General features: G+C 38.1%; 1 protein-coding gene across 15 annotated transcripts in view; it reads left to right on the top strand.

Annotated features, from left to right (window-relative positions):
* The first annotated feature begins 938 nt into the window (after positions 1 to 938).
* obscnb (obscurin, cytoskeletal calmodulin and titin-interacting RhoGEF b) overlaps positions 939 to 25,270 on the top strand; it is a 55,018-nt gene continuing 30,686 nt past the window's right edge. For 7 of the 15 annotated variants that reach the window (XM_081598570.1, XM_081598572.1, XM_081598574.1 and 4 more), the window contains exons 1-32: positions 940 to 1,183; positions 4,085 to 5,167; positions 7,919 to 8,188; positions 8,382 to 8,642; positions 9,430 to 9,735; positions 9,815 to 10,081; positions 10,195 to 10,301; positions 10,984 to 11,152; positions 11,289 to 11,564; positions 11,653 to 11,934; positions 12,331 to 12,606; positions 12,686 to 12,961; positions 13,089 to 13,370; positions 13,450 to 13,731; positions 14,888 to 15,163; positions 15,245 to 15,514; positions 15,599 to 15,865; positions 16,286 to 16,555; positions 16,662 to 16,928; positions 17,753 to 18,019; positions 18,105 to 18,217; positions 18,313 to 18,466; positions 18,559 to 18,720; positions 18,794 to 18,898; positions 19,700 to 19,966; positions 20,912 to 21,181; positions 21,275 to 21,541; positions 21,625 to 21,891; positions 23,093 to 23,359; positions 23,443 to 23,712; positions 23,855 to 24,124; positions 24,662 to 24,928. In XM_081598570.1, the coding sequence (XP_081454696.1) occupies positions 4,093 to 5,167; positions 7,919 to 8,188; positions 8,382 to 8,642; positions 9,430 to 9,735; positions 9,815 to 10,081; positions 10,195 to 10,301; positions 10,984 to 11,152; positions 11,289 to 11,564; positions 11,653 to 11,934; positions 12,331 to 12,606; positions 12,686 to 12,961; positions 13,089 to 13,370; positions 13,450 to 13,731; positions 14,888 to 15,163; positions 15,245 to 15,514; positions 15,599 to 15,865; positions 16,286 to 16,555; positions 16,662 to 16,928; positions 17,753 to 18,019; positions 18,105 to 18,217; positions 18,313 to 18,466; positions 18,559 to 18,720; positions 18,794 to 18,898; positions 19,700 to 19,966; positions 20,912 to 21,181; positions 21,275 to 21,541; positions 21,625 to 21,891; positions 23,093 to 23,359; positions 23,443 to 23,712; positions 23,855 to 24,124; positions 24,662 to 24,928 (8,425 nt within the window). In that variant the 5' untranslated portion in view covers positions 940 to 1,183; positions 4,085 to 4,092. Of the gene's footprint in view, positions 1,184 to 4,084; positions 5,168 to 7,918; positions 8,189 to 8,381; positions 8,643 to 9,429; positions 9,736 to 9,814; positions 10,082 to 10,194; positions 10,302 to 10,983; positions 11,153 to 11,288; positions 11,565 to 11,652; positions 11,935 to 12,330; positions 12,607 to 12,685; positions 12,962 to 13,088; positions 13,371 to 13,449; positions 13,732 to 14,887; positions 15,164 to 15,244; positions 15,515 to 15,598; positions 15,866 to 16,285; positions 16,556 to 16,661; positions 16,929 to 17,752; positions 18,020 to 18,104; positions 18,218 to 18,312; positions 18,467 to 18,558; positions 18,721 to 18,793; positions 18,899 to 19,699; positions 19,967 to 20,911; positions 21,182 to 21,274; positions 21,542 to 21,624; positions 21,892 to 23,092; positions 23,360 to 23,442; positions 23,713 to 23,854; positions 24,125 to 24,661; positions 24,929 to 25,270 lie in introns of all 15 variants that reach the window. The other 8 variants (XM_081598576.1, XM_081598582.1, XM_081598583.1 and 5 more) reach the window with 5 other exon arrangements.

Genomic DNA, 25,270 nt, shown 5'->3' on the forward strand with positions numbered 1-25,270 from the left:
TCTATGCAACGACCCAATTATATCAGTACATTTTCTGTAAATGAGAATCAGGCTGTAAAAACAGGAGTCAGTGGCAATACAGCAGTGTGGCTACAATGGCCAGGAGAATATTCTGAGGTTTCAAAGCAAGATTCAAAACACGATGCTTGACAGCTGGGAAAGTGCTTTCCCAGCTGTCAAGCATGGTGGTGGTAGCGTCATGATTTGTGTCTGTTTTGATGCAGTCAGTGCTAATGCATTGTGCAAAGTCAGTGGAATGACTGAAGACTACCATTATTCTTTATTTGTACCTCAAAATAACAGCTCCTATGGAGGCAGTCAGATTAATAACAAGTTAATAAGAAGATACTATTACCACCTTCACTGTACATTGTCAATTGTTTACTTAGTTGCATACCTAACATGTTGATTTAGTCTTGACCCTTTTTAGAATATTCATTAGAAGATATATTGTCTTGTACCTAAGGAGGTGTCACAATTTTTGTTGATTTTATTATCATTTGCCCTTGACACTGAACATGGGAAAGTTGGTGAAAACTGATAAAAATCAGTTTTTTGGTTTTTTGTGTGGTTTTTTTTACTTCCTTGAACCAAACACAACAATAAACAAATTATATTGAGTATCTAATTAGTATTAACCAGTTAAAAGAGCTTTGATTTACTGTCAACTAAGACAGGTTCCAGCCCAGGGCCCCACATCTTTCTAAATCTGGCCATAACTCTTCCTCCCTGAAGGTAAAGAGCATGTTTCTTCCTGGTTATATATTTTTTTCCCCTTTGTTCTACTGAGTGTAGGCAGCAGCAGTGACAGGCCACAAAGGCCACTGTCTGTGTCTCCGTTACCAGGCCTGTCCAACAGAGGCCATCTCCTATCTGCAAATGACAGGATCTATTTTGGAAAGGAGGCTGCGCCAAACTCGGAACGTCAGCTATTTGGCATCATGAGCCCTCAGAGAAGAAAAGAAAAAGGAGTCTAGTCAACCGCCCACCACAGGAGACTGGGGGACTTCCATCTTTCTGGATTTACTATCATTTCACGGATATTTGTGCACAAAGAAGACCAAAATTTTTTTTTGGTGGGATTACTGAACTCGGAGCTGGTCCTTAATCTGGAATTTTTTAGTAACAGCCAATAGTCACATGACTCAGCTGCTGATTTACCTGAAAGGTTGAAGACTCAAAGGTAAATAATGTATCAGTTTAAAGTAATATCATTCTTAAGACTTACAATTAAATTTCCTATGACTGTGTGATTAAAGTTAGCTCTGGCTACAACTTATAGTATTGTTTTTGTATATGCCACTTGTTGTATTTAAGAACCAATTTTAGAAATTTCTGTCTACCTCAGTTGGCCAGAGAGAAAATGGACTGTGCTAGAAATAAAGCATGTTTCCGAAGTAGGAGCTTTATCAAAGAGCACTTCGTTTCTACAAATGGCAATGTGCAGAGATGGGCTCTGACAGCTGAGGTTATTTTTGGGACAGGCGGTCCGAGCCACTGGAGGTGACAAAGCTGGCAAATAGAGATCTTTGAAAGGCACCTATCTTTTCTGTATGACCTTGTTACATGGGAATTCAGTTGTTGTTGTGGTATTAAACTATTGAACAGGCTGCGTGGATTTATGTGGTTGGCTTGATGAATGTGTGCAGAGGAAGAACAGGAGACTGTATAATGTTACAAGAGCTGCCAGCTATAAATATGCCGATCTTAATTCTAGTTTTATATCTTTTTTCATTGCATTAAAAAAAATAATAATAATAATGTAGAGTCCACATAGAAAATTGTAAAATGTGAGGCGTTTCATTTGGCTTTGGTTAAGAATTTATTCCATGACTTTAATATGAATAATGATGTATCATATCATATATTTAGTTTTATTAATTGTTTTATACAATTACTGTATACAACGCCTGCTGATATTTTAAAATCAATCTTGTTCCATGACAGACTGAGGTTCAATTAAATTAAATTAAAAAATACTTCATTCATCCCAAAGGAAAATGAAAAGACCAAATACTAAAATGCCAAAGGATTAAACAGAGCAACAACATTCCTGTTTAAAAGTCTTGCTTGATTTCTCTGAGTTGAATGAACCACAGGAGGGTCACAAAGTAAAAGAATACTTTCCTTAAAAATAGCTTCTGACATCACAGTACTGTACCCAACTTAATTTTAAGCACCTAATTGACACCAGAAATAACTAAACTTAAATTTACTTCCTTGATTAACATCAGCCACATTGAAAACGTATTGGGCACAGTGCCTTTACTTATCAGAACAAAATATAGGCTACTGTCACTGTTCTGGGCCAATACATAAAAAATCTAATGATTCCAGTAACAGTTATATTTTAAGGTAAAAAAAGTAACATTTAAAAAATTACTTTGTAATGTTTTACCAAAGAGGCACAACTAAACACAATCACAGCAAAGGGGAGGTATTATGATTTTTCAGGCACATAGTGCCATTTTATAACACAATCTAATAATTAACTTACATTCAGTTGCTATGAAAATGTTGTAGAGGGCTATATTTAAAAAATAACTTTACAACATCATAGCCATATCTGATGTCTTGAAATATACCTCTGTGTTTTTAAGAAGCTCCTACCTTTCCCACACTCCCCCTTCAACACGTCATGGTGCTTCTCCATTCCTTCTTACAATGATATAGTGTGCAACTGTACTCAGTGGTGTTGAAGTTGGTATGATAAACTCAGCAAATGCACAATTACACCAGGTGAGCCATGGCAAAATGTAGATGGAAGGTAATAAAATTCTAGCACAATGCAACTGTATTTTAATTAGGACTGTCAACGTTAACGCGTTTTTCCTATTTTGACCTAAAATCCAGTTAGGACAATTCCAAGGCCCACCCCCCAACCCCCACAAATGTATTTATTTATTTTCTTATAGAAATAGAAAAAAAATTGGGGGCCCTCTCAATTACAAAATTAATCTTATTGTGTTTTTAAAATTGTTTTAGCAGTAAAAATTTAATGTTACCACTCACAGACCAAAAAGCACACATCTATATTTGCCCCGAACACCCCCCTGTATCTGAATGAAATGGTTCGTTCCTGCTTAGCAAGCTTGACAGTGACGATGTTCAGGACCAGTGGAAGACAAGTAGGACTGTGTTTGTTACTGTGCCGCCAAGAAAAATGATAAAGTCAGGGTTTCAAAAAGAAAGATAGAAAAAAGACAAGTGTCAATTTATAGCCCAGTTTTTCTCCAAGAGAAGTGGGTAGAATGTGCGAGATTGTCAACCATTTAGCATAGTTAGCTTAGCTACAGACTACCGTTTGCCTCCATTTACCTAGCATTTTATGAATGAAGAAAATAATTTAACAACATATTCATATATTTAACTTGTACCTGTACTTCCTACCACACTTAACAACAGATTAGTCAGACAGCAGCAGCTCTAGCCCTGATAACAGCATAACTCCTCCCAGTGGAAATGGTGAGCAACACAGTGTTCAATCTATGTGGATGTTTCCTGTCTCTCTACTCTTTTTACAATTACACAACAAAAACAATTTATTTATTACTCACAGAAATTCAAACAATCTTTATAAAACCTCCCAGTAGCACACTTATCAGTGAGTGGAAGAGGTTGATTGAGAGCTCTACGCCTGTTCTCCTGGTTCTGATTGGTTGTTTTTGGTCAGAACAGTGCATTTCTTTAGACAGCAGTAGCAGCTCAGGGAGGAGGTGGAGGAGATTGATCTTTTCACAGATTATCTGTTTAATAGCAAACCGTCACGACATGGTGACAGCTTTAACAAATGGTTAAGATACTTTCAGCTGCTGGTCATCTTCTGTAAACAGCTATTTTTTTTCTTTTGTTCACCACTTGTTTGATCACCACACTTTGCTTGTTTTCAAGGAAGTTGCAGTCATGGTTGGGGTCAAGGAGTAGAAAAAAAATCAGTTCTGTGTGAACTGATGTTACTATATGTATTCTTTGACCCTGTTATTTAGTTGTCACATTTAAATCAAGTTGTCCTTAGATTATTCCTTTATTATTGTTTGTTGTAGTAGCTGTATTAATGTTGTTTTATATGCTTTATTCATCACAGAAGTAAAAATGGATCAAAACCTGTTTGGAGGAGCCCCCAGGTTTCTCACTCGCCCAAAGGCCTTCACAGTGGGTGTGGGCAAGGATGCTACACTCAGCTGCACTGTTGTTGGCAACCCAACTCCAGTAATCACTTGGGAAAAAGACAAGCTCAAGCTTTCGTCTGGGGGCCGCTTTAAAACTGTGGAAGATGGAGACATCTACCGTCTGACCATCTATGACCTCACGCTGGAGGACAGTGGTCAGTTCATGTGTCGAGCCAAAAACAACATCGGGGAAGCTTATGCTGCCGTGACCCTGAAGGTGGCCCTCCAAACAGAGATGTCTCAGAGGGCCCCCGTTTTCATGGTGAAGCCCACTTCCACACGAGTGGCTTTAGGAGGAGAAGTTGTTTTCCACTGCCGGGTTGTGGCTCACCCTGAGGCTACATTTGAGTGGGAGAAGGACGGGCGCTACCTAGGTGAAACAAACCGCATCAAAATTATGTCCGACAGCGAAAGCAGCACCTTAAAGATCCAAGGTGTGCGCAACCTGGACAGCGGCACGTTCATCTGCAGGGCCCAGAACTCTGTCGGCCGCTCCCAGGCTGCTGCAGCTCTGGTGGTGGATACTCAGGATGCTCGCCACATGTCTGCAGACAAGAGTACCTCTCTCCTCTCCCACATGCAAAAGCGCAAAGAGGAAATGAAGAAGGACATCTCCATCTTTCGCACGGAGGAAAACAGCTCCCTCTCCAAAGCCAACATGACCGATGCCCTGAGTTCCCTGAGCCTGGAGCAGGAGCTGAGGGCGTCTGCACTGGCCAGTCTACCTAAAGGTGTTTTCACCCGCACTTGCACTGTTACTGAGGGCAAACATGCAAAACTCAGCTGCTTTGTGACGGGTCACCCCAAACCACACATTATCTGGAGGAAGGACGGAAGTAACATCAGTGAGGGACGCAGGCACGTCATTTATGAGGATCAAGCTGAGAACTTCATCCTCAAGATCCTGTACTGCAAGCAGAGTGATAATGGTCTCTATACATGCAATGCCACCAATATGGCAGGCCAGACCTACAGTGCTGTACTGGTTACAGTCAAAGGTAAGGTTTTAAAATGTTCACTTATTGAGAAAAAAAATCATTTGTGTACATCTAAACTACCTTAGGAGGTAAAACACATTATATGCACACTAATGCAGTGATATCCACATTTTTATTTAAAAAAATTTATGATTGCAAAAAATATTTTGTTGAGATTTTTTCTTCCTGGCCGGGAAATTGTCTTATTCTATTTTTACATTTAGTCACACTCTTTCTTTGAAGACACTTGGTTTATTTAGCTAAATGTAATGACTAAGTAAAATATGTCATGACGCTTGCTTTTGATTAACAGGATGTGTGATATTGTTAACTATAAAATAAATTAAAAACTAAAAATGTGGCACATTGTTGTCCCTTGGGCTATGCTTGGCCCACCTCTTCTTTATGTCAGCAACATCTTAAAAAGATGCTGATCCATTATCTACATTTTTGTATCAAGTACGACTTCAATGGATACTAAGCTTTCCAAGTACCACCACCTTTACAAGCTTTGTAGAGCTGTAGTACAGCAGGACTTTGACTTGTCTTGTTTGTTTGGGAATGCTGTAAAAAGACAAACTAAAAAAAACAACAACTAACATTCATTGACAATGTATTTCTAGGAAATGGCTTATCTGTGTGTTAAAGTTTAAATCACAAACATTGCAGCTGGGAAAATTAATGGAAAAGTACTTAGAAGTTAAAAATGTGGGTGGGAACGTTGTCTACATCTGCTTATTCCTGTAGGACAGTCATTTGGGGAGAGGCATGGTATATATGCCCGTGACAGTGCAACAGTCTACCACAAGCCAACACTGACACACAAATTATAAACAACCATGCATACACACTTAAAGGGAAATTAGTGCCCAGTAAGTCAAGTCATGTTTTGGACTGAAGGAGGAAACCAAAGTACCTGCTGAGAACCTGAGCATCCACAGGAACAACATGCAAATAGAGCACAGGCCGTGACTTGAACCAAGAACTTTCTAGCTGCCAGACAACAGAACTAACAGCTGTGCCAGTGTCATCTCAGTTCATGCATGTTTTGGTAATTGGATTTCTGGATTAGGATCCTTAGCCGAAAAACAGAAAGTTTTTTTTTTTTGTTGTTGCTTTTATCAACATGAAAAATATAGTATATTTGTATTAAATTATGAGGAGGGTGTGAAAAACACTCACCTCTGCAAAGTGTAATCAATGATATTATGAGGTACTTTGCTAGCACAAGTTGAGAAGTTTTTTCAGAAAGCAAGACTTTTATAATTTTTATATATTTAAATGTGAAAACAAATCCAACAAAACTTAAATTCCAAGAAATTTCTACTCATTTGTTTTTTACCCCAAAAGAGTAAGAAAATTATTGTTTTTTTAATTTAACAGAAACTGTCAAACACCCAGATTTTTTATTTAATGTTTTATTCCATGTTACAGACTGCCGATACCTATAATATCCAAGTGGTAATAATAGGGATATTAGCACTTGTTCAACATTTATTTAAATATACCATTTTAGTATTGTTTTTTTCTCTGTAGCACTAAAGGTAGCACATATCCCATCAGTTTAGGGAACCATAGACCTACATGTACAGTTAAAATGATAAAAAAATATTTTTCTTAAAGTCCCCATATTATAGATAAAGTTGTAGATCCCAGTTGTTGATAAGCACATTCAGCTGCAGATAACCACACAATTGCTTCTCATTAAAAAGGTCTGTAATATGTCATACACTACATGTAACTGTAATTACCATGTTAAATCAATGTATTTTCCCCTAAGATTTACCTAAATGTCAGTGGCCATAAATTACATGGTTATATTCATCTCGACCCTTTGGAAGTAGGTGTTGTGTTTCATCTATTTCCTACTGGTGATGAGTAGTTCACAGTTTCTCAGATGAACTCACCCTTTCTAGGCCACTGCAAGTGACACTTCCTCCAGGAAGAAAATTGGCTCAGAGGATGACATCATTAAATCATATATTTGTGTTGATTAAAAATCTTCATGCACTCTGATGACGAGGAACGATGGATATATATATGGAGAGGGTGTGCTGTTTTCAAGCGGTTTCTTTTCCATGAAAGTCATAATAAAAGTGGCTTATATTTATCAAAAAATATTCAGTTATTCAGAACAATTGTACTATTTTATGTTACTTGTTCATGAAGCCCTTATTTACTTTGATAAGTAAATTTGGGCTTTACACTGAAATTGTAATTTGTAAGGCTTTCTGCTGTCTTTCCCATGTTAAAAAGTGTCTGCAAGATATTAGCTTTTTGAATGTCAAATTGTACTTTATATCATGTCTGAAAAAAACATAACTGACAAAAGTGGCTTGCAAGGTAAATAAAAACATACAGGATTAAACGAAAAGAAAACAATAAAATAAAATCAGTATAAGAACATATATGATGAAAATGATGTAAAACAGACTAAAACACAAAAATACCAGAACACAAAATATCTGAGTTCAGACAATCTTAAAAAGCATAAATCAAAAAAAAAATTTATTACTCAAGTAAAAGTTTAATTTTTCTACAATTTTACTGACATTATACCTCTTCAATTTAAACTTATTTTGTTGCATTTTTACACGTCTTTACAAGAAGTGACAATAATTTTGGAGTGCACTGCATTTAATCTTAAATTTCCTTTACTTTTACTTAACTAATATGTAATTTCCCACCTTATAACGAATGATTGCTCTGCAATTTAGAACATTTTATGTCATTTTAAAAATTTGCAGATTTTGTTGTTTTTCTGTTTGTCAGAGCCAAAGGTGCCATTCAAGAGGAAACTGCAGGATGTGGAGGTACAAGAAAAGGCCTCAGCCACACTCTTGTGTGAGGTGCCACTCATCGCCACTCAGACCGACTGGTTCATGGAGGAAACTAGGCTGGAACAAAACACCAAATATCGCATGGACGAGGATGGGACTCTGCGTCGCCTTACCATACATAATGTCACCACTAATGACGATGGAGTTTATATCTGCGAGATGAAAGAGGGCAGCCGTACTGTTTCTGAGCTCACTGTCCTGGGTAGGGAAACTGTTCTCATTGGATTTTTTCAGGCATCTTGTGTGTAATTTTGAAGACATTTGTTTAATAAATAATTTTTCTAGTGCAGCTGCTGTTGTGACCACACTGGTTAACAAAGTTGAGATGAATGCTTATATTTGTTGTTCTTTGTGCTGCAAATATTATTATCTGTAATCTTACTTCCATGTACCAGGTAATATCACAAAGAAGCTTCCTCGGAAGACCATCGTTCCAGTCAGTGACACCGTCATCTTTTGTGTTGAGCTGGAGCATCCTTGTCCAGATGCCTACTGGACTCGCAATGGCGAGAAACTGAAGGAAGATTCTCGTACTTCAATCGCCTGTGTTCTTAGACAGTACACGTTAACAATTAAAGACTGCCAGGCAAATGATTCTGGAGAGGTGGCCTTTGTGGCTGGAGATTGTAAGACTTCAACGCGGTTCTCTGTCACTGGTGAGTTAAATAATTTCTAAAGACTTTTCTTATATATGGTAAATTGTACAACATAGTGAGAGAGACAGTAATAAATATTGAAAGGTTGGCTTTGGTGAGCACCTAGTTCTGCCTCCACTTATTCCAAGAGCCCTTTACCTGCAATGTCCTTTAATCTGCATTCCCAGCATGTCTAACCTAAAACCAAATTTGTCATGGCTTTAATATCTATGCCAAAAAAATCGCAATATATGTATATATACATGAAACAAATAATGCGTTTATAAATAGATGTCTGAAGACATAGTGGGCTATTGAGATATGATGGAGGTAACAGCATTAAGGTTCATCATGGACCCCACACAAAAAAAGGGCTCTCAAGAGTTTAAAAATGTAAACTTTTGAGTTGTAAAAGACAAAAAAGAGCTAAAAAGTATAAATCATATGACATTTCAAGTATGTTACTTCAAGTTCTATTAGTCTAAGTTTCATGTGAATTGACTTATAGGATGTATGTAGAACAACTTGTAATTAAGTAAATAATGCATGTACATTTATGCCTATTGTTTTAATTTTGTGATTTCATCAAAACATTTTATTCGATGTTGATACTATGATACTATTCTTAATGTCAGATTGATGCTACATAAACAATGTTGTAAGTTAGATATTAGATGAACTATCATAAATAATGGTAGGCCATACAACCTTGGAGTAACACCTGTCAATAGTCATGTAAGAAAAAAGAGAAGATGAAAATTTATTGCACTCAAAGGAACATCTTCAACTGTTTTTTTCCCTACTGTAGCTCCCAGGAAGCATCCTCCTGATCCCCCAGTCGATGCTGTGGTGCAGAACAAGACTGACTCGTCCATCACCATTCATTGGTCTCCCCCTGACAGTGATCGTCCCGTACCCATAAAAGGATACATCGTGGAGAGGAGGAAGGTTGGTGCTTCTACCTGGCAGAGATGCAATGCTGGAGAAATCCTCACAACCACAGAGATCACCATAAGCAGTTTTGCAGAGGAAGCTAGCTACCAGTTCCGTATTTCTGCCACAAATGACTTTGGCCAGAGTCCCTTTCTGGAAGTACCTGGCAGCTTCTACCTTGGTAAGTCTTATATTTTTGAAAAGTATCTGTTTTCTGTGTTTTGTTTTTTAAAAATACTTTGCTTGTCTTTCTTATCCAGAACCCACTGCAGAAATCAGGAAGGGCCTGATGGACAGCTCTGCAGTCTCTGGAGAGGAATTCTCCATCTCTGTGGAGTTGTCGGCTGTTTGTTCAGGTTTCTGGTCCCTAAATGGACGCCTCCTGCGGAGTGGATCAGAATATCTTATCACCAAATCTAAGAACATTCACACACTGCTCATTCGTGTCGTGACCATTGAAATGAATGGAACCGAAATCAAGTTTGTGGGTGGAGGTTCTCAGAGCAGTTGCATCCTATCTGTGAAGGGTATGTCGTTTAAAAAAATTATTTTCTGCATTTAGATTTTATAAGAGTAATCTGTTTTCTCAAGCTTTATTTTTTACTCAGTCACGCATTTTAAGTACAAAAATGTGCTATAGCACCCCCTATCAGGTTCACCAACAAGTCCGACCATCCAGAGGTTGTAACCTGCAGTGTCCAAGAGACGGCTCAACTGAGTGCTGAAGTGTCAGACTACGAAACTCAGGTTTGTGTGCAAAACATCTTATATTCACCACTTTGACCATTTTCATATTTAAAAAAATAAATCCTGTTGGAGAAAGTAAGGTATCCTCTTACAGAGCCTTGCGGTTCCTCCTCAGACCTTTTCAGATTTAGTCATGTAGCCAGCAGAAGCCAGAACATGACTGTGAAATTAGAGACATTTTGGAAAACTAAAACTCTGAAAGATCTGGTGTGCAAATGTAATCAGTCCCCTTTTTGATGATACCTTAAATTAAAATCCAGTGCAACCAATATCCATCAGAAGTCAACTAGTTAGTATAAAAGAGATTACCAATAATTCTCTGTATATACAACTTCTTAGTGAAGGCTTCTAACAGCTTTAAGAAGACCAAGGAACACACCAGGCAGGAGGCTTAAAGCAAGATTGGATTAGAAAACAGTAGCCCTTGGTTTTACATTTCATTCGGTGCACTTCAAGTTCATTATTTGAAAATAGAAAGGCACAGCTACAAACTTACTGTCATCACACTATTAGCCAGCATACACACCACTATATGAGGTGGTGACTTTATGCTGTGTTAATGCCTTTATGGATTCTGGTCAGTGCTAATGGGAAGAAAAGGCTAATTCAGTGTTGTGAGTGCTGTTAGAGATCTTAAAATTAGATAATGCGTTTTGGTAAACTGGACTGTTTGGTTCTTCAGGTATCTTGGTTGAAGAATGGGCGAGAGGTGAAAATGGGGAAGAAGTATGAATCCATTATAAGAGATCGTAAGAGAATCTTGATGGTTCACAATGTTACAGAGGAAGATGTGGGTCTTTATGAGTGTGTCTTATCTGAGGATAGGATGTCAGTTCAGCTGACACTGAAAGGTAAGTGAATTAGAACTTTAAAGTGGTTATAACATTGCACTAATGGACACATAACATCCTGGGTTAAAAGCTTTGTTTCGGTAACCATCGACTACATTTACTGGAATTAATTTCGTTTTATTCTACTTCTGCTTAGATGAACCTGCCAAATTTCTCAATAAAGCCAGAGGCCCCATGGGAATGTCATCATCCCTTAAAGGAGATCTTGAGCTGACCTGTGAGGTGTCTTCTGCAAGTGCTGTTGTTGTATGGAAAAAAGATAAAGTTGAAATTAGTGAGGACCAAAGAACAACTATCATCTCCAAAGGGACCCAAAGGAAACTTATCATTAAAAGTGCCAAGAAAAATGATGAAGGATATTATTCTTGTGAAACAGCAGCTGATAAAGTCACATTCCATGTCAAGATAAAAGGTAAAACTAATATTTCTTCTTGTAACATGATGTAAATTGTTGTCATGCAGGTGCTTCAAATTTGAGATCATTTTGTTTTTATTGTCAGAAACCCAAGCAGTAGCTGCATTCTCCAATAAAGAGTCAGTTCAGAGAGACGTCAAAGCCGTCCTCAGCCAGAAATCAACACTTAGCTGTGATGTGTCAGACACTAAGACGGAGGTGAAATGGTACAAAGATGGAAAGGTGCTGGAGTCAAGTAAGAGAATACGCTTGGAGACCAAGGGTAGCACCCGTCAGCTGGTGATTGAAAACATCGAGAAGACTGATGCTGGAGAGTACACCTGTGAAGCTGGAGGGGATAAACTGGTCTTCAAGATAATTGTATCAGGTAGGAAGGCTGAACCAGTTACTTTGAAATATGGTTTTCACTGAAGTTGTCCTGATTAGGATGTTTTGACATGTAAGACCAGCTATTTGCTGATCCCAAATAACTTACTTATTTACTTACTTACTTACTTACTTTGCCCACAATTCTTTCCTTTTTTTAGTATTTTTAGTTACTTACTTACTTACTTACTTTGCCCACAATTCCTTCCTTTTTTTTAGTATTTTTAGTTCCGCACAGATGTTGCATCAGAATTAGGTCTTAATGGTTTCATGTAATGATGTTCTAAAGGTCATCACATGTTGATGTTAAAAAAGAACCGTTCGGTTTTAACTTTTGAAATTGTACTGTATTTATTATTCATACCAATACTGAATTTTTTATTGGCTTTACTTTCAGAGGCTCTGCCTGCTTTCTGCAACAAGGAGTTAGTACAGAGGGAGGTGAAAGCCACTCTCTCACAGAAAACCACCCTCAGCTGTGAGGTAGCAGACGTGAAGACAGAGGTGAAATGGTACAAAGATGGCAAACTCCTGACTTCCAGCAAAACGGTTCAAACTGAATCAAAAGGCAAGAACCGCCAACTGGTGATTGACAGTGTGGAGAAGAAAGATGCAGGAGAATACATCTGTGAGGCTGGGTCTGAAAAGATGAGTTTTAAGATCAATGTGGCAGGTAAAAATGTTTGGCACATATAAATCGGACTGTTAAGGAGAAGTTACTGATATGTTTTTTTTCATGACTGTTTAATCAGAGGCCCAGTCAACCTTCTTCAACAAGGAGTCGGTTCAGAAGGATATCAAAGCCACTGTGTCTCAGAAAGCTACGCTCAGCTGTGAGGTGTCTGATACCAAGACAGAGGTTAAGTGGTACAAAGATGGCAAGCTGCTCACTTCTAGTAAGACGGTACATACAGAGTCAAAAGGCAGAAGTCGGCAGGTTGTGATAGAGAGCCTGGAGAAGAAAGATGCTGGAGAATACATCTGTGAGGCTGGTGCGGAAAAGCTTTCCTTCAAACTCCAAGTGGAAGGTAGGATCCAGAGCTAAACGGACACGTAGATGGTCAATACAATACAGTTTATTGTACAGAAACTGTAGGAAATGATACTAAAAAGTAGATTATTGATAACAAAGTCATATATTCCTACTTCACACAGACGTGCAGGCCCAGTCTGCCTTCTACAAAAAGGATTCTGTGCAGAAAGAAGTGAAAGCCTCTCTTTCCCAGAAGGCCACCCTCAGCTGTGAGGTAGCGGACGTGAAGACAGAGGTGAAATGGCACAAAGATGGCAAGCTGCTCACTTCAACCAAAACAATCCACACCGAATCAAAAGGCAAGATTCGCCAGCTGGTGATTGAAAGCGTGGACAGAAAAGATGCAGGAGAGTATATTTGTGAGGCTGGGTCTGAAAAGCTGGCCTTTAAGTTGCATGTTGAAGGTAAGGCGGTTTTTTATACACCAATGTTTCATACACCTAAGTTGCAGCTTCAAGATGTTTTCCATTATTATTTTTACAGAGACCCAGCTTAAGTCAGTCTTCTTCAACAAGGAATCTGTCCAAAAGGAGGTGAAAGCCACTCTGTCGCAGAAAGCCTCTCTGAGTTGCGAGGTTGCTGATGCAAAGACAGAGGTGAAATGGTACAAGGATGGTAAGCTGCTGAAATCCAGCAAAACCATACACACAGAGTCAAAAGGCAAGAGTCGCCAGCTGATGATTGACAGTGTAGAGAAGAAGGATGCTGGAGAATACATCTGTGAGGCCGGGACTGAGAAGTTGGCTTTTAAGATTCATGTGGCAGGTAGGAGAAAAGAAAACAATACTTCTTTCTGTTGTAGGCATATACCATTATACTGGATTTATTTCACAGCTTTGCTTTTCTGAAACATTCTATTGCTTGGACCTTTTGTTAGCAGTTTTTTTTGAAGGGTTCAAAATAAAAGACAGAGAAGAACACAAAGTAAGCGACTTCCAAAATGGACTGAGTCGGCATGAACAAGTGTGAAAATCCTATATGAACAAGTAAAAAGTTTGTTTACAGTGACTGAAAGTAGAAGTGCTGATTCAAAATTTTTGTAGGAGATTTTTTAACTTTGGTTTTAATAAAGCTTTGACTTGCTGATTGCCGATTTTTGACAAATTGTCTTTAAAGATTAATCCAATAAAAGATCTGCAAGAACAACTTTTAAAGAATTATATTTTTTTCGCCTTTCACATTAACGGATCTTAATTGTTTACATTAGGAGCAGAAGCCACAGCACAAATCATGTGTGTTTAACAACAGTCACTCTGAAACAGTGCTTTAAGGCTTCAAAGAAAAAGAAAACGGTGTAAAAATAAAGTCTAGCATTAGCAGTTAGTGTGGTTAGCATATTAGCTTTGCAAAAAGGTTGTCTACTTTATATTTTCAACAGAACGTACATCCTTACGTTCTCAAAAGGCTCCCAGCATTTCCAAATGTAGCGTTTTCCACGACAGACATACAGAGTTTGATAGTTCAGATGGATTAAACAGTGTAATGACTGTATCTTATTCAGCCTTCCTATTACATTCTGAAAATGTCACTCTCTCTGACTTTTATAAAAAGTGAGTAAAAGTGAGTTGATATGTGGGTTGACCAACATGTCGACGTGAGTTGCAGACATGTCATAGAAAATACAGTTTTCTGTCATATAGCCTCTTACATCTTTATACTTCATCTGACACACTAATTCTAAAATGCTTAACTCGGAATCGTCTTTGCTCAGTAACAGAGATTAGGTGTGTTACGCTCACCGATTGAGAAAAGATAACATTTTTGACTTTCTAGCTATCTACTAGTCAAGGTCAACTTAGCTGACACATTGTCCAGTACCAGTCCCCAGCTGGATCCTTTGTGTGTTTCCAGCTGAAAAATCCAACTTATGTTAATCAGATGAACTGAAATGTTTATGACACATATTTCTTTTGTTCTTTAGAAACTACAACTGTCTTCTCTAGCAAGGAATTAGTTCAGAGAGAAGTGAAAGCTGCTCTCTCTCAGAAAGCCACTCTAAGTTGTGAAGTTTTAGACTCCAAAATGGAGGTGAAATGGTTCAAGGATGGAAAGGTTCTCACTTCGAGTAAGGGGATCCACATGGAATCAAAGGGCAAGACCAGTGAGCTGGTAATAGAAAGAATGGAGAAGAAAGATGCTGGAGAATATACCTGTGAATCTGGAAGTGATAAGCTGGTCTTCAAGCTGCAATTGACAGGTACCAGTATATTACAAATAAAGTTTTAACTGCAGAGATTATGTTCTATAACAAAACACTTTAAAAAATTGTGTCCTGTAGACATGGCTGTGAAGTTTAAGAAGCCTACCAAGGATACATTTGTTGTTGAAGCAAGTGAAAGAGTTGTTTTAACGGCTGAAGTGAACACAGAAGTTGGTAATGTGAAGTGGTTCAGGGATGGCGTGGAGATAAAGGAGAGCAGCAAGTGGGAAATACAAAAAGATGGGCTTTCTCGCACTTTGACACTGAAATCGGCAGAGACCAAAGACAGCGGAACGTACTCCTGTCAAACTCCAGATGACAAAGTGGAATTCAAAGTTCAGGTTAAAGGTAGGTCAAATAAAACTATTTCTGCATCTGCTTCTGCCGATGTTTAACTTTCTTTTCCCCTGTTATCCCATGCTTTCATTTCAGATTCAGCTTTGAAGTTTGTTGTTCCTTTGAAAGCTGCTACAGTGGAGTTAGGAGGAACACTCAGCCTAATTTGTGAGCTAAATCAGGCCTCAGGGGATGTTCTCTGGCAGCACCAGGGCCGTGAAATTAAACCTGGAAACAGGCACTGTGTCAGAACAGATGGAGCTAAAAGGATCCTCACTGTAACAGCAGTCACTAAAGAAGATGAAGGGGAATACAGCTGTGTGTGTAAAAATGACAAGACCTCTGCTAAAATAACTTCTAAAGGTAATTAAATCTGAAAATTTACATATACACTTGCAATCTTTACAACTGTGCCAAAATATTCGAGCCATAAATGAGAACCTTGAATGGATTTTATGGACGTTTGTCCACCATAAAACATATAAAAGCATCCAATGTACCTTTAAAGAGTTATGTTTTTTTGTGAATAAGACCAGAACAGTCTTGGACCTTAATATTTACTAACATCAGCAGGTCCGTACCGTTCTTGCACCTCTTATTTCACTGACCTAAATACACAGAAAGGTATTTTAATTTTCATTAAATTCTTTACAAACTTTGTATTTTTGTAAATAGTGCTGTAGAATCTATGTTTCTTATGTCATTATGTGTTTTTATAGTCAGTGTACACCTGTTAGTGAAAACGCCTGATTGAATCTTAAAAACTGGCTTCATTCTTTTCAGCTCCAAGACTCGTGAGGTTGACCACTAAACTGAACAACGTTGCCGCAATGGAGGGAAAGGACGCCATTTTCAAATGTGCGGTCACTCCGGCTGACGTCAATGTTCGGTGGTTCCACAACAATATACCCGTCACTGCTGGGCCCAAGTACAAACCTGAGCACGGAGGTGGTAGCTTCGCACTGACCATCACTTCAGTCACACAGAAAGATGCAGGAGAAGTTAGTGTTGATGCAGAAGGCAAAAGCTGCAAAGCAACTCTTCAAGTTCAGCGTAAGCTTAGAAATGTTTTCTGCAATAGCTGTCATTTTTACTTTAGTTCATTTTCAATTTCCAAAAATACAAAATATGTGTAAATCACCACGTCTGCTTTTCCCAGGTGAACCTGTCACTTTTAAGAAAAAGCTGGAAAATATGACAGTGGAAGAAGAGAATGAAGTGAAACTGGAAGTAGTGCTGAGTAAGCCTTCAGATGAAGTCAAGTGGATGAAGAACAGTGTTGTTGTGCAGCCCGCAGGAAACATAGAGATCCGAGTCGAAGGAGCAAAGCAGGCTCTAATTTTCAAGAGAGTAACTTATTCTGACCGCGGGATATACTCTTGTGAGACTCTGGATGACAAGACTCAAGCAAAACTCACTGTTGAGAGTAAGAATAATCCCTATTAATGTTTTTGGAGAGACTAATACAATATGCATGTCTGGTGCTACATACAACTCTCGAACCACAGTAACAGAATGCTTTTCCCTATTGTGTATAGACGTTTGGTTAGCATTTACGATTCACAGGATTTTGTTCACTACACGTCAAATTTTTTCTGATTGACAGAAATGTAGTTTTACAGTTTCAGCTGTTATGGTGGTGGTTTATATTTAGTCCAGGTTGCTATGTAGAATGATGAGAAGTATTGATCGGTATAAAAAAAAAAAATCTGTGCTTCTGACCTTAAACAACGCCATCTTCTCATTCTTCAATAATCTTATAATCAACTCAGGGCAAAATGTTATAAAAGGACATATCATTTGTCATTCCGACTGAATTAGCAGGGCAGATGGTTCATTTTAAAGAGAGTGGTGCTTGAAACATTCTTCTTTGGTCAACCATAATTGCTTCAAAGGAAACACCTGCTGTCATAACCATTTTGACAAACTCTCTAGATTCAACTTTTGCCATCAATTCAGAAGCAGTTGAGTTATGAAGAAAATATTTGAAGGCATGTTAAATGTAGTAAATCCTCCAAAAGTGAGTGTGACCAGTCATTCAGAAATTTGTCCAGAAATTTATATCTAGTATGTCAGAATTTCAGCCAAAAATCATGAAAAATAAATCAAGACTCACTCTTTGCCTATGCCTCAAATCTGACTTTGTTTATCAAAGACATGTGACAAAAAGACCTAATGCAGTGAAATTTTATCAAAAGCTGTTTCTATTATTCTCCAACTTTTTTCACTAAATGCTGTTTTCCCCTTCAGTGAAGAAGATTCAGGTAATAAAATCTCTAACAGACACAAAAGCTCATGAAACGGAGACAGTGACTCTTGAAGTGGAGCTGAGTCAAGCTGATGTTGAAGGCTCGTGGACCAGAGATGGGGCCAAGTTAAGGTCAGGGGCAAACTGCCGCATCACGACCGTGGGAAAAAAGCATACCCTGACGCTTTCCAATCTGAAGAGAGAGGATGCTGGGACTATTTCCTTTCAAGCAGAGGGAGTCCATACCTCAAGCAAACTGATTGTCACAGGTAAATTCTGCTGATTATTTGTTCTACTGGGGAATTGCCTGAACATTGCCATTTCTTTTTTTACTTAAATGTGCTAATCATACAGAACCTCTTGCTATGATCTCCAAACCCATAATGGACATCAATGTTCCTGAGAAGGAAAAGGCAACATTTGAATGTGAAGTGTCTAGAAACAACGCAGAAGTTAAATGGCTCAAGGTGAAAAGTTACTTGTTCATCTATATAAGCAAAATAAAAATATCCTGTTCAAAAATAATAATAATAACATTTTGAAAACAACAACAATTCTGCAGGATGATGTTGAACTGAAGCCAACAAAGAACATTGCTATTCATTCCTTGGGCCGAAAGCGCTCATTAGTTATCAACAAATGCACGCCTGAAGATGGAGGCACTTACATCTGTCGCACAACTGATGATAACACCTCTGCTAAGCTCACTGTGCAAGGTGATTAATTACCTGCACATTTATTAAACCAGTCAAAGTGTGCTTTTTTTTAATTGTTCTAATGAAATACATTCTTAATTTGGTTTCTGTAGCCAGAGATATCAAGATTGTTAAGAAGCTAGAAGATGTGGAAGCGGTGGAGAAGGAGAGTGCTTCGTTTACCTGTGAAGTCTCTCATGACGACGTGGAGTACCAGTGGTTCAGAGGAAATGCTAAAATTAAAGCCAGCGAAAATGTCAAGATGAGACAAGAGGGTAAGGATTTTAAAAAACTTAAAATGATAAGAACTTTTATGTTTTTATTTGAAAATGTTTTATCCTCTTCCAGGCAGAACGTATGTACTGCTGTTTAAATCTGTAACTCCTGAAGACATGGGTGAAATTCGATTTACAGCTGAAAAAGCGTCTTCAGCTGCAAAACTTAAAGTGAAAGGTGAGCAGTTGTTTTTTTGAATATTCATTAATTTTTCAAATGCTGAATGGAGAATGGCATGAAGTCAATAACCTTCCATAGTCTTGCAATTGGATTGATCGTGGATTGATGGTATGAATGCCATACTGATCTGCATATTGTAAGCATTGCTTCCTCTAAATCTACACACTGGCTACTGCAATTTTATTTTCATAATCTTATTTTACGCAGCATACAATATTAAGATTACATCTTCACATACTTACTAGATGTATATTTATCTAAAAAATAGGAAACGCATTGCATCATTCTGACTGGTTTTAATTTGATAGGATTAAATTGCAAGTTGCATTTAGGTTTTTATTCCTCATTGAGGCCCGATGGCACCCCAAATACGTTTCATCGAGAATCAAACTTGGTGTTTTTTTTTTTTTTTTGCATCAGAATTTTAGCCTGATATTTTGGCATAACTGGTGTAGGCAATTGTGTAATTACTCAGTAATTTTGACTTTTTGCTGCCAATGATCACATTGTATATTCAAAATTTATTCAGCTTCAATGTAAATTGTGGGAAACAGTCAAAGTTACCTTGAGTTGCATCAATTTATGGATTTTATCTGGCATTGTTATGTTATAGCTTTGCTTTTGTGTTCCATTGCCATAATATCTACCTCTGCTTTCTCTGGCTTTGGCAGAATTATTGAGCAATGGCCTTCCTATCATGTGCTTTAGCAAGAGCTATAATAAGACCTGTTGCACTGATAGGCCTTTTTTGAGACACAATTACTAGTCTACAATCACGCCATGTTCATGTTACTATAGAACTGCCTGTCAAGTTTGTGAAGAAACTCAGGGATAAGATAGCGATGTATAAGCACCGTGCTCATCTTGAATGCCAAGTGTCACGTGCCAGTGCAAAAGTGAAGTGGTTCAAGAACAAGATGGAGATCAAAGCCAGCAAAAAGTACGAGATCAAAGGTGAAGATGTGTATCGAAAGCTCACCATCAATGACGTGGATTCTGGTGATGAAGATATGTATACCTGTGATGCTACAGATGACAAGACATCCTGTAAAGTGCTTGTGGAAGGTAAAACGGAAGATGACAAAGAATACTTGTACACTTAGTTTTGCTATGAATAGATACACCCACAAAACAAGCCATAAGATTGAGAGTCAATGAGGCATTGATCTATTTATCAGTGTGAAATAATCTACTAATGGGATAAAACGTGGACATTTACCAATTTGTATTTTGTTTCTTCTTGTAACCAATCTCACCTACTAATTTATTAAGATCAATTAACTTTTTTATCCTATAAACCGATCGAAAAGTTTTAAATGCTACTGCCGATAACATCTATGTAATTTGTCTAAGTGATTAGGACCACAAAAGAAGGTATTCATGGATTTAAGTGTAAGTGTGATTCATTACAAGAAATGTATTTGCTCCAAATATGTATGTTTTTAATAGCTCTAGATTAATTGTGATGACAGTAAAACATTATCAATAGATCAAAGATTCAAAGATATAAGAACTTAAAGGAATACCATGGTTATTACCAAACCTTGCTCCTCGATCGATTTTTTTTTACCATTTGCGAATGATGTGGTTGTGATGGTAAGTTCATTTCATGACCATTAGCGGGCAGTGGAGTGGTTCACAGCTGAACATTAGGTGTATGGTTGAGAGTCAGCTCGTCTAACTCTAAGGACATGGTTCTAAATTGGGAAAAAGTGGACTGCTCTCTCCTGACCAGATATCTGTTGCAAAGTTTCCAAAATAAATTCTTACTCAAAAGATCAGCAAAATATCTGAGAGTAAAGACAAACAGCCAAGTGACTTTTTAGATATGTGGTTATTGGGCAAATGTTAATAAATTAAATTTTGATTATTGTTTTTGTGCTAGTCAAATTACATGAATGCCATTCTTGGATCATATAACTAATAAAACATTATACAAATACCTGTTACCTTGAGAATAATGGATGCCATTTGTCGTTTCTTACTTTGATCTTTTTGTGATTCTTACAGAACAGTCCATCAGTATCGTACGGGAACTCAGTTCAGTCGAGGTGACGGAACCTTTTGCAGCTGTTTTTGAAGTTGAAGTCAGTATGGAATTAGTGAAACCTCCGATTTGGACTTTGAGTGGAGTTCCTGTGCAGGAGGGTGTTGATGTTGAGATGGAGAAAGAAGGCACCATGCATCGTCTCACTTTTAAAAAGACCAAAGCGTCAATGACTGGACCAGTTCAATTCACTGCAGGGAAAAGCAAATCTCTTGCTCAGCTCGCAGTCAAAGGTGAATACTTTTTTTCAAGCTCATACAACAATTGGGTATATTTTGTTTTCTGCATTAATGCTGTTGTTATCATATACTTTTCTGTATGTTTAGAGCGCCCACTTGAGATCACTGAGCATATCAAAGATGTAAAGGCAAATGAAAAAAGCTCTGCTGCACTTGCTTGCAAATTTTCTGCCACACCTAAAGAAGTGAAGTGGTTCAAAGGTCAGGTTCTTCTGGCAGTGTCAGATAAATACAACATAAGACAAGATGCTGCAAGGGCTCAACTTACTGTTCAAAAGTTGACTGAAGAAGACAGTGGGGAGTACCGCTGTCAGTCAGGTCCTGCTGAAACCAAAGGGACTTTAACTGTAGAAGGTATGATTTATATTTGATGGAAAACTGCATACTCACATAACTTATGTTTACATTAAAACTACTTTCCTGTTTTAACTTCTCAGTTCGAGAAATAAAGATCACCAAGCACCTAGCTGACACAGAGGTTGATGAAGACAGCGATGCAATGTTCACATGTGAGATCAACTACCCTGATGAAGATGCACAGTGGCTTCTGAATGAGAAGGTCCTGTTCACCAATGAGGTGAACACCATCACACATGAGGGCAAGGTCCACAAACTCACGCTGAAGAACTTGGCTCCTCAGGATGGAGGAACTATCACCTTTCAAGTACGCAAAGTGAAAGAATCTGTCACACTGAAGGTTAAAGGTAAGCAATGCCATTCACTGTCTTTTAATAACTGGCCTCAAACTTCCTGGTTGCCTAAATTAATTTAATGCTCAAAAACATATAATTGCAGGGCCTTGCAAAAGTATTCAAAGTATTTTGGAACTTTGTGAAATTTTGTCACATTGCAACCACATGAGTCTATAAATTTTCCTGGGATTTTATGTGATAGACCAACACAAAGTATTTTTGTATTTTACTCTAGTATTCCTAAATAAATTCCAGTTTAACAAATTGAGGTAAATAGAGGTAAATAGACCTGTGTGCAATATAAACTCAGTATATATGGAGCTGGTTTCTCGCATCATTAAGACATAAGAGACGGAAACAGGAGCAATACCCCAAGCTTTGAGTTTCTGGTGAAGTTCTGTTTAATCCATTTTGACAATGGAAAGAGTATTGCACTTACCTAAACATGACCATCTGCCTAACCTCATCTGTCAAACAAGATGAACTCTAATCAGAGGAGCAGACAAGGGGCCCATGGTAACTCTGGAAAAGATGTAAAGGTTAGGTGGGAGAATCTGTTGAGAGGACAGCTAAGAGCTGTACATCTCAAAAATGTTGTCATGAAAGTGGCAAGGAGAAGGTTAGTGTTGAAATAAGTCATAAGTGTGAGAGCGGCATGGAAGTGTTCCTGTAATGTTATAACAGCCTACTTAAAGTCCAAACCTATATTACATTTAGAGTTTGTGGCAAGACAAGATTTAAATTTATTTTTGATTGTTGCTCTCCATCCAATAGTGATGGGTCATTTCAAAAGCATCAGCTATAAGAGCCGATGCTTTTTAGTGAATCAGAAGAGCCTCCAAGACCTCCCATGGAGTGACGGCCTGCTCTCTGCTCTCCACTTGTTTTCTTCCTTTCACTGCTCTGCTCTCACACTCATCCTCATTCTCATGCTCGGTGGCTGAAGGCTTATTACAAATGCATGCTATACTTATATATATTGCCTCATTTGCTTCCACTTTGTGGAATCCTAAAATTAAATCCCTGTAAAAAAAATATTAAAGTTTATGGTTGTGAGATGACAAAATGTGGCAAAGTTCAATGGGTATGAATGCTTCTGAAGCCACTGTATGTAATTAGGGTGAACATAATTGCTAGTGTTTGGACTTCATCTTCTTGTAGTGTGTAGAAATAAATCTGGCTGTTTGTTTCTCCCACCTTTCTTAACCTGCAGAGAAACAAGCAGTGTTCCTCAAGTCATTAGACGATGTCACAGGAGAGGAGAAAGGCATGATAACTTTGACATGTGAAGCAAACAAGCCAAGAGTTTCTCCAATATGGAGAAAAGAGGATAAAGTGTTAAAAGCTGGACCAAAATATGAGCTCCTTCACACGGGCAAGTCTTTGGGCCTGATTGTTAAGGATGTGACCAAGGAAGATGCTGGAGAATACAGTTGTGATCTTGGCAAAGAAGTCACAAAGGCAAAGGTCACTGTAAGAGGTGAGTAACCTTTTAGGTAAGCAATTTAGAGTTAAAGTGAAAACCCCCCCCAAAAAACAAAAGCTCTTTCTTTCCTATCCTAGAAATTGGTATCGGCATCACAAAAAAACTGAAATCTGCTGTGGTGAATGAAGGAGACACATGCAGCTTTGAGTGCATTCTGTCACGCGAGAGCATTGATGACTGCTTGTGGTCCGTTAATGGCAAAGCCGCTAAAAACGGAGGTCGCTATAAGATCTCCAGTCAGGGGCGAAAGTATACTCTGACCCTGAAGGATGTGACCCCTGCTGATGCTGGTGAGGTGGTCTTCAGCATTAAAGACCTGAGCTCCAAAGCGACACTAAAAGTTGAAGGTAAGTCACTTCATAAATTTTGAATGTATCAGAATAGTTCTCACATCTCCATCTGTGTTCAATTGCTATTTAGAATTGGTGATTAAAATAGAGGCACACATACCAAAATAAGTCATCTAAACATTGTGTTTCCATGGCACAGGAAAAGCTTCATCTCTATCAACTGGGCTTCAGAATGTTTCTGTTGTGTGTAGCGAAGATGCTGTTTTTGCCTGCGAGGTAACACAGGCTAGTTTTACAGTAAAGTGGGCCAAAGATGGTAAAGCCATCAGAACAAGCAAGAAGTATGAGATCAGTCAACAGGAGAAGCTCATGAAGCTGACCATTCGCAATGTGTCTGCTGAAGATTCTGGGGAGTACAGCTGTGAAGTTGTTGGAGGTGCAACCACAAGAGCCAAGCTGGAAATTAAGGGTAAGGAAGAAATGTATACACTTTATGAACTATCTTTTTACATATGTAGACACTTCTGGGCAATTTACTATGTATTTATTTATTTATTTACTTCAAACTGGAAATAAAACTGGAAATATCCTCCATGTGTATTATCTGAATATTCTAAAGAAGAAATATTCACAATAAACCACTTTCAGTAGCAGTTTTAATATCAAACTATAATATAAAAATAGCAAAAATAATTAAACATTTAAAGTTCAGATTCTCCTTTTTTTCTTCCCTAGTATTACTTTCTGTGAACTCGTAGAGATTTGTACATGTTAATAACATTACTTTTAAACACAAATACATGTTTTACATTTAATTTATTAAGAACATTCAGTATTAGCAGCAATGTTTATTACATTGCTGCTAAAAATTATAGTCTGACATTAGATCAGACAATTTTCTTCCTTTTTCCACCCATATATTGAACATTGGTGTTCCCCAAAAATATATAACAAACCAATGAGATGATTGTTACTCTCTAAACTGTAGCAATTTTACTTTTACCAGAACCGATCCATAAATTCACCAAAGCGCTTGAGGACATCCAAGCAGATGAGCGGACCTCTGTGACCTTACGTTGCGAAACGGCACAAACTCCATCCACGGTGACGTGGCTGAAAGGCCACACAGAGCTCAGGGCAGGAGGTCAATACGAGATGTCCCAGAAGGACAAGGTCCTAACTCTCATCATTAAACACCTGGAGGAGAAGGACACCGACATCTACACATGTGACGTGGGCACTGCGAAAAGCATGGCAAAGGTGACTGTGAAAGGTGAGCAATTAGGAATAAGTAAGGAACTGAAAACTTCACTTTCAATTCCACCCCAATCTGACTTAACACGAAAATTGAATAAATGTCATTCCCTCTTAATTCACATTGGATGACTCGTAAGCTATATTGAGTTTTATTATTTTGTTCTCCAACTAAAACATTAATTAATCTGAAACCTGCTGCCTCCAATATCCAGTGGAGGAAATGACCACAACATCTTATACCAAGAGAAAAAACATGACTCAGGTGTACCCTCTGTATTCTTAAAATCGTGAATTTAGTGGTGAAGAGAGGGGAGATTATCCTTGTTTTTGTGGGGACCAGACAACTTCTGCTAACCTA

Source organism: Poecilia reticulata, chromosome 17 (assembly GCF_904066995.2).
Source record: "Poecilia reticulata chromosome 17, P_reticulata-male-v2, whole genome shotgun sequence".
NCBI classification, from domain to species: domain Eukaryota; kingdom Metazoa; phylum Chordata; class Actinopteri; order Cyprinodontiformes; family Poeciliidae; genus Poecilia; species Poecilia reticulata.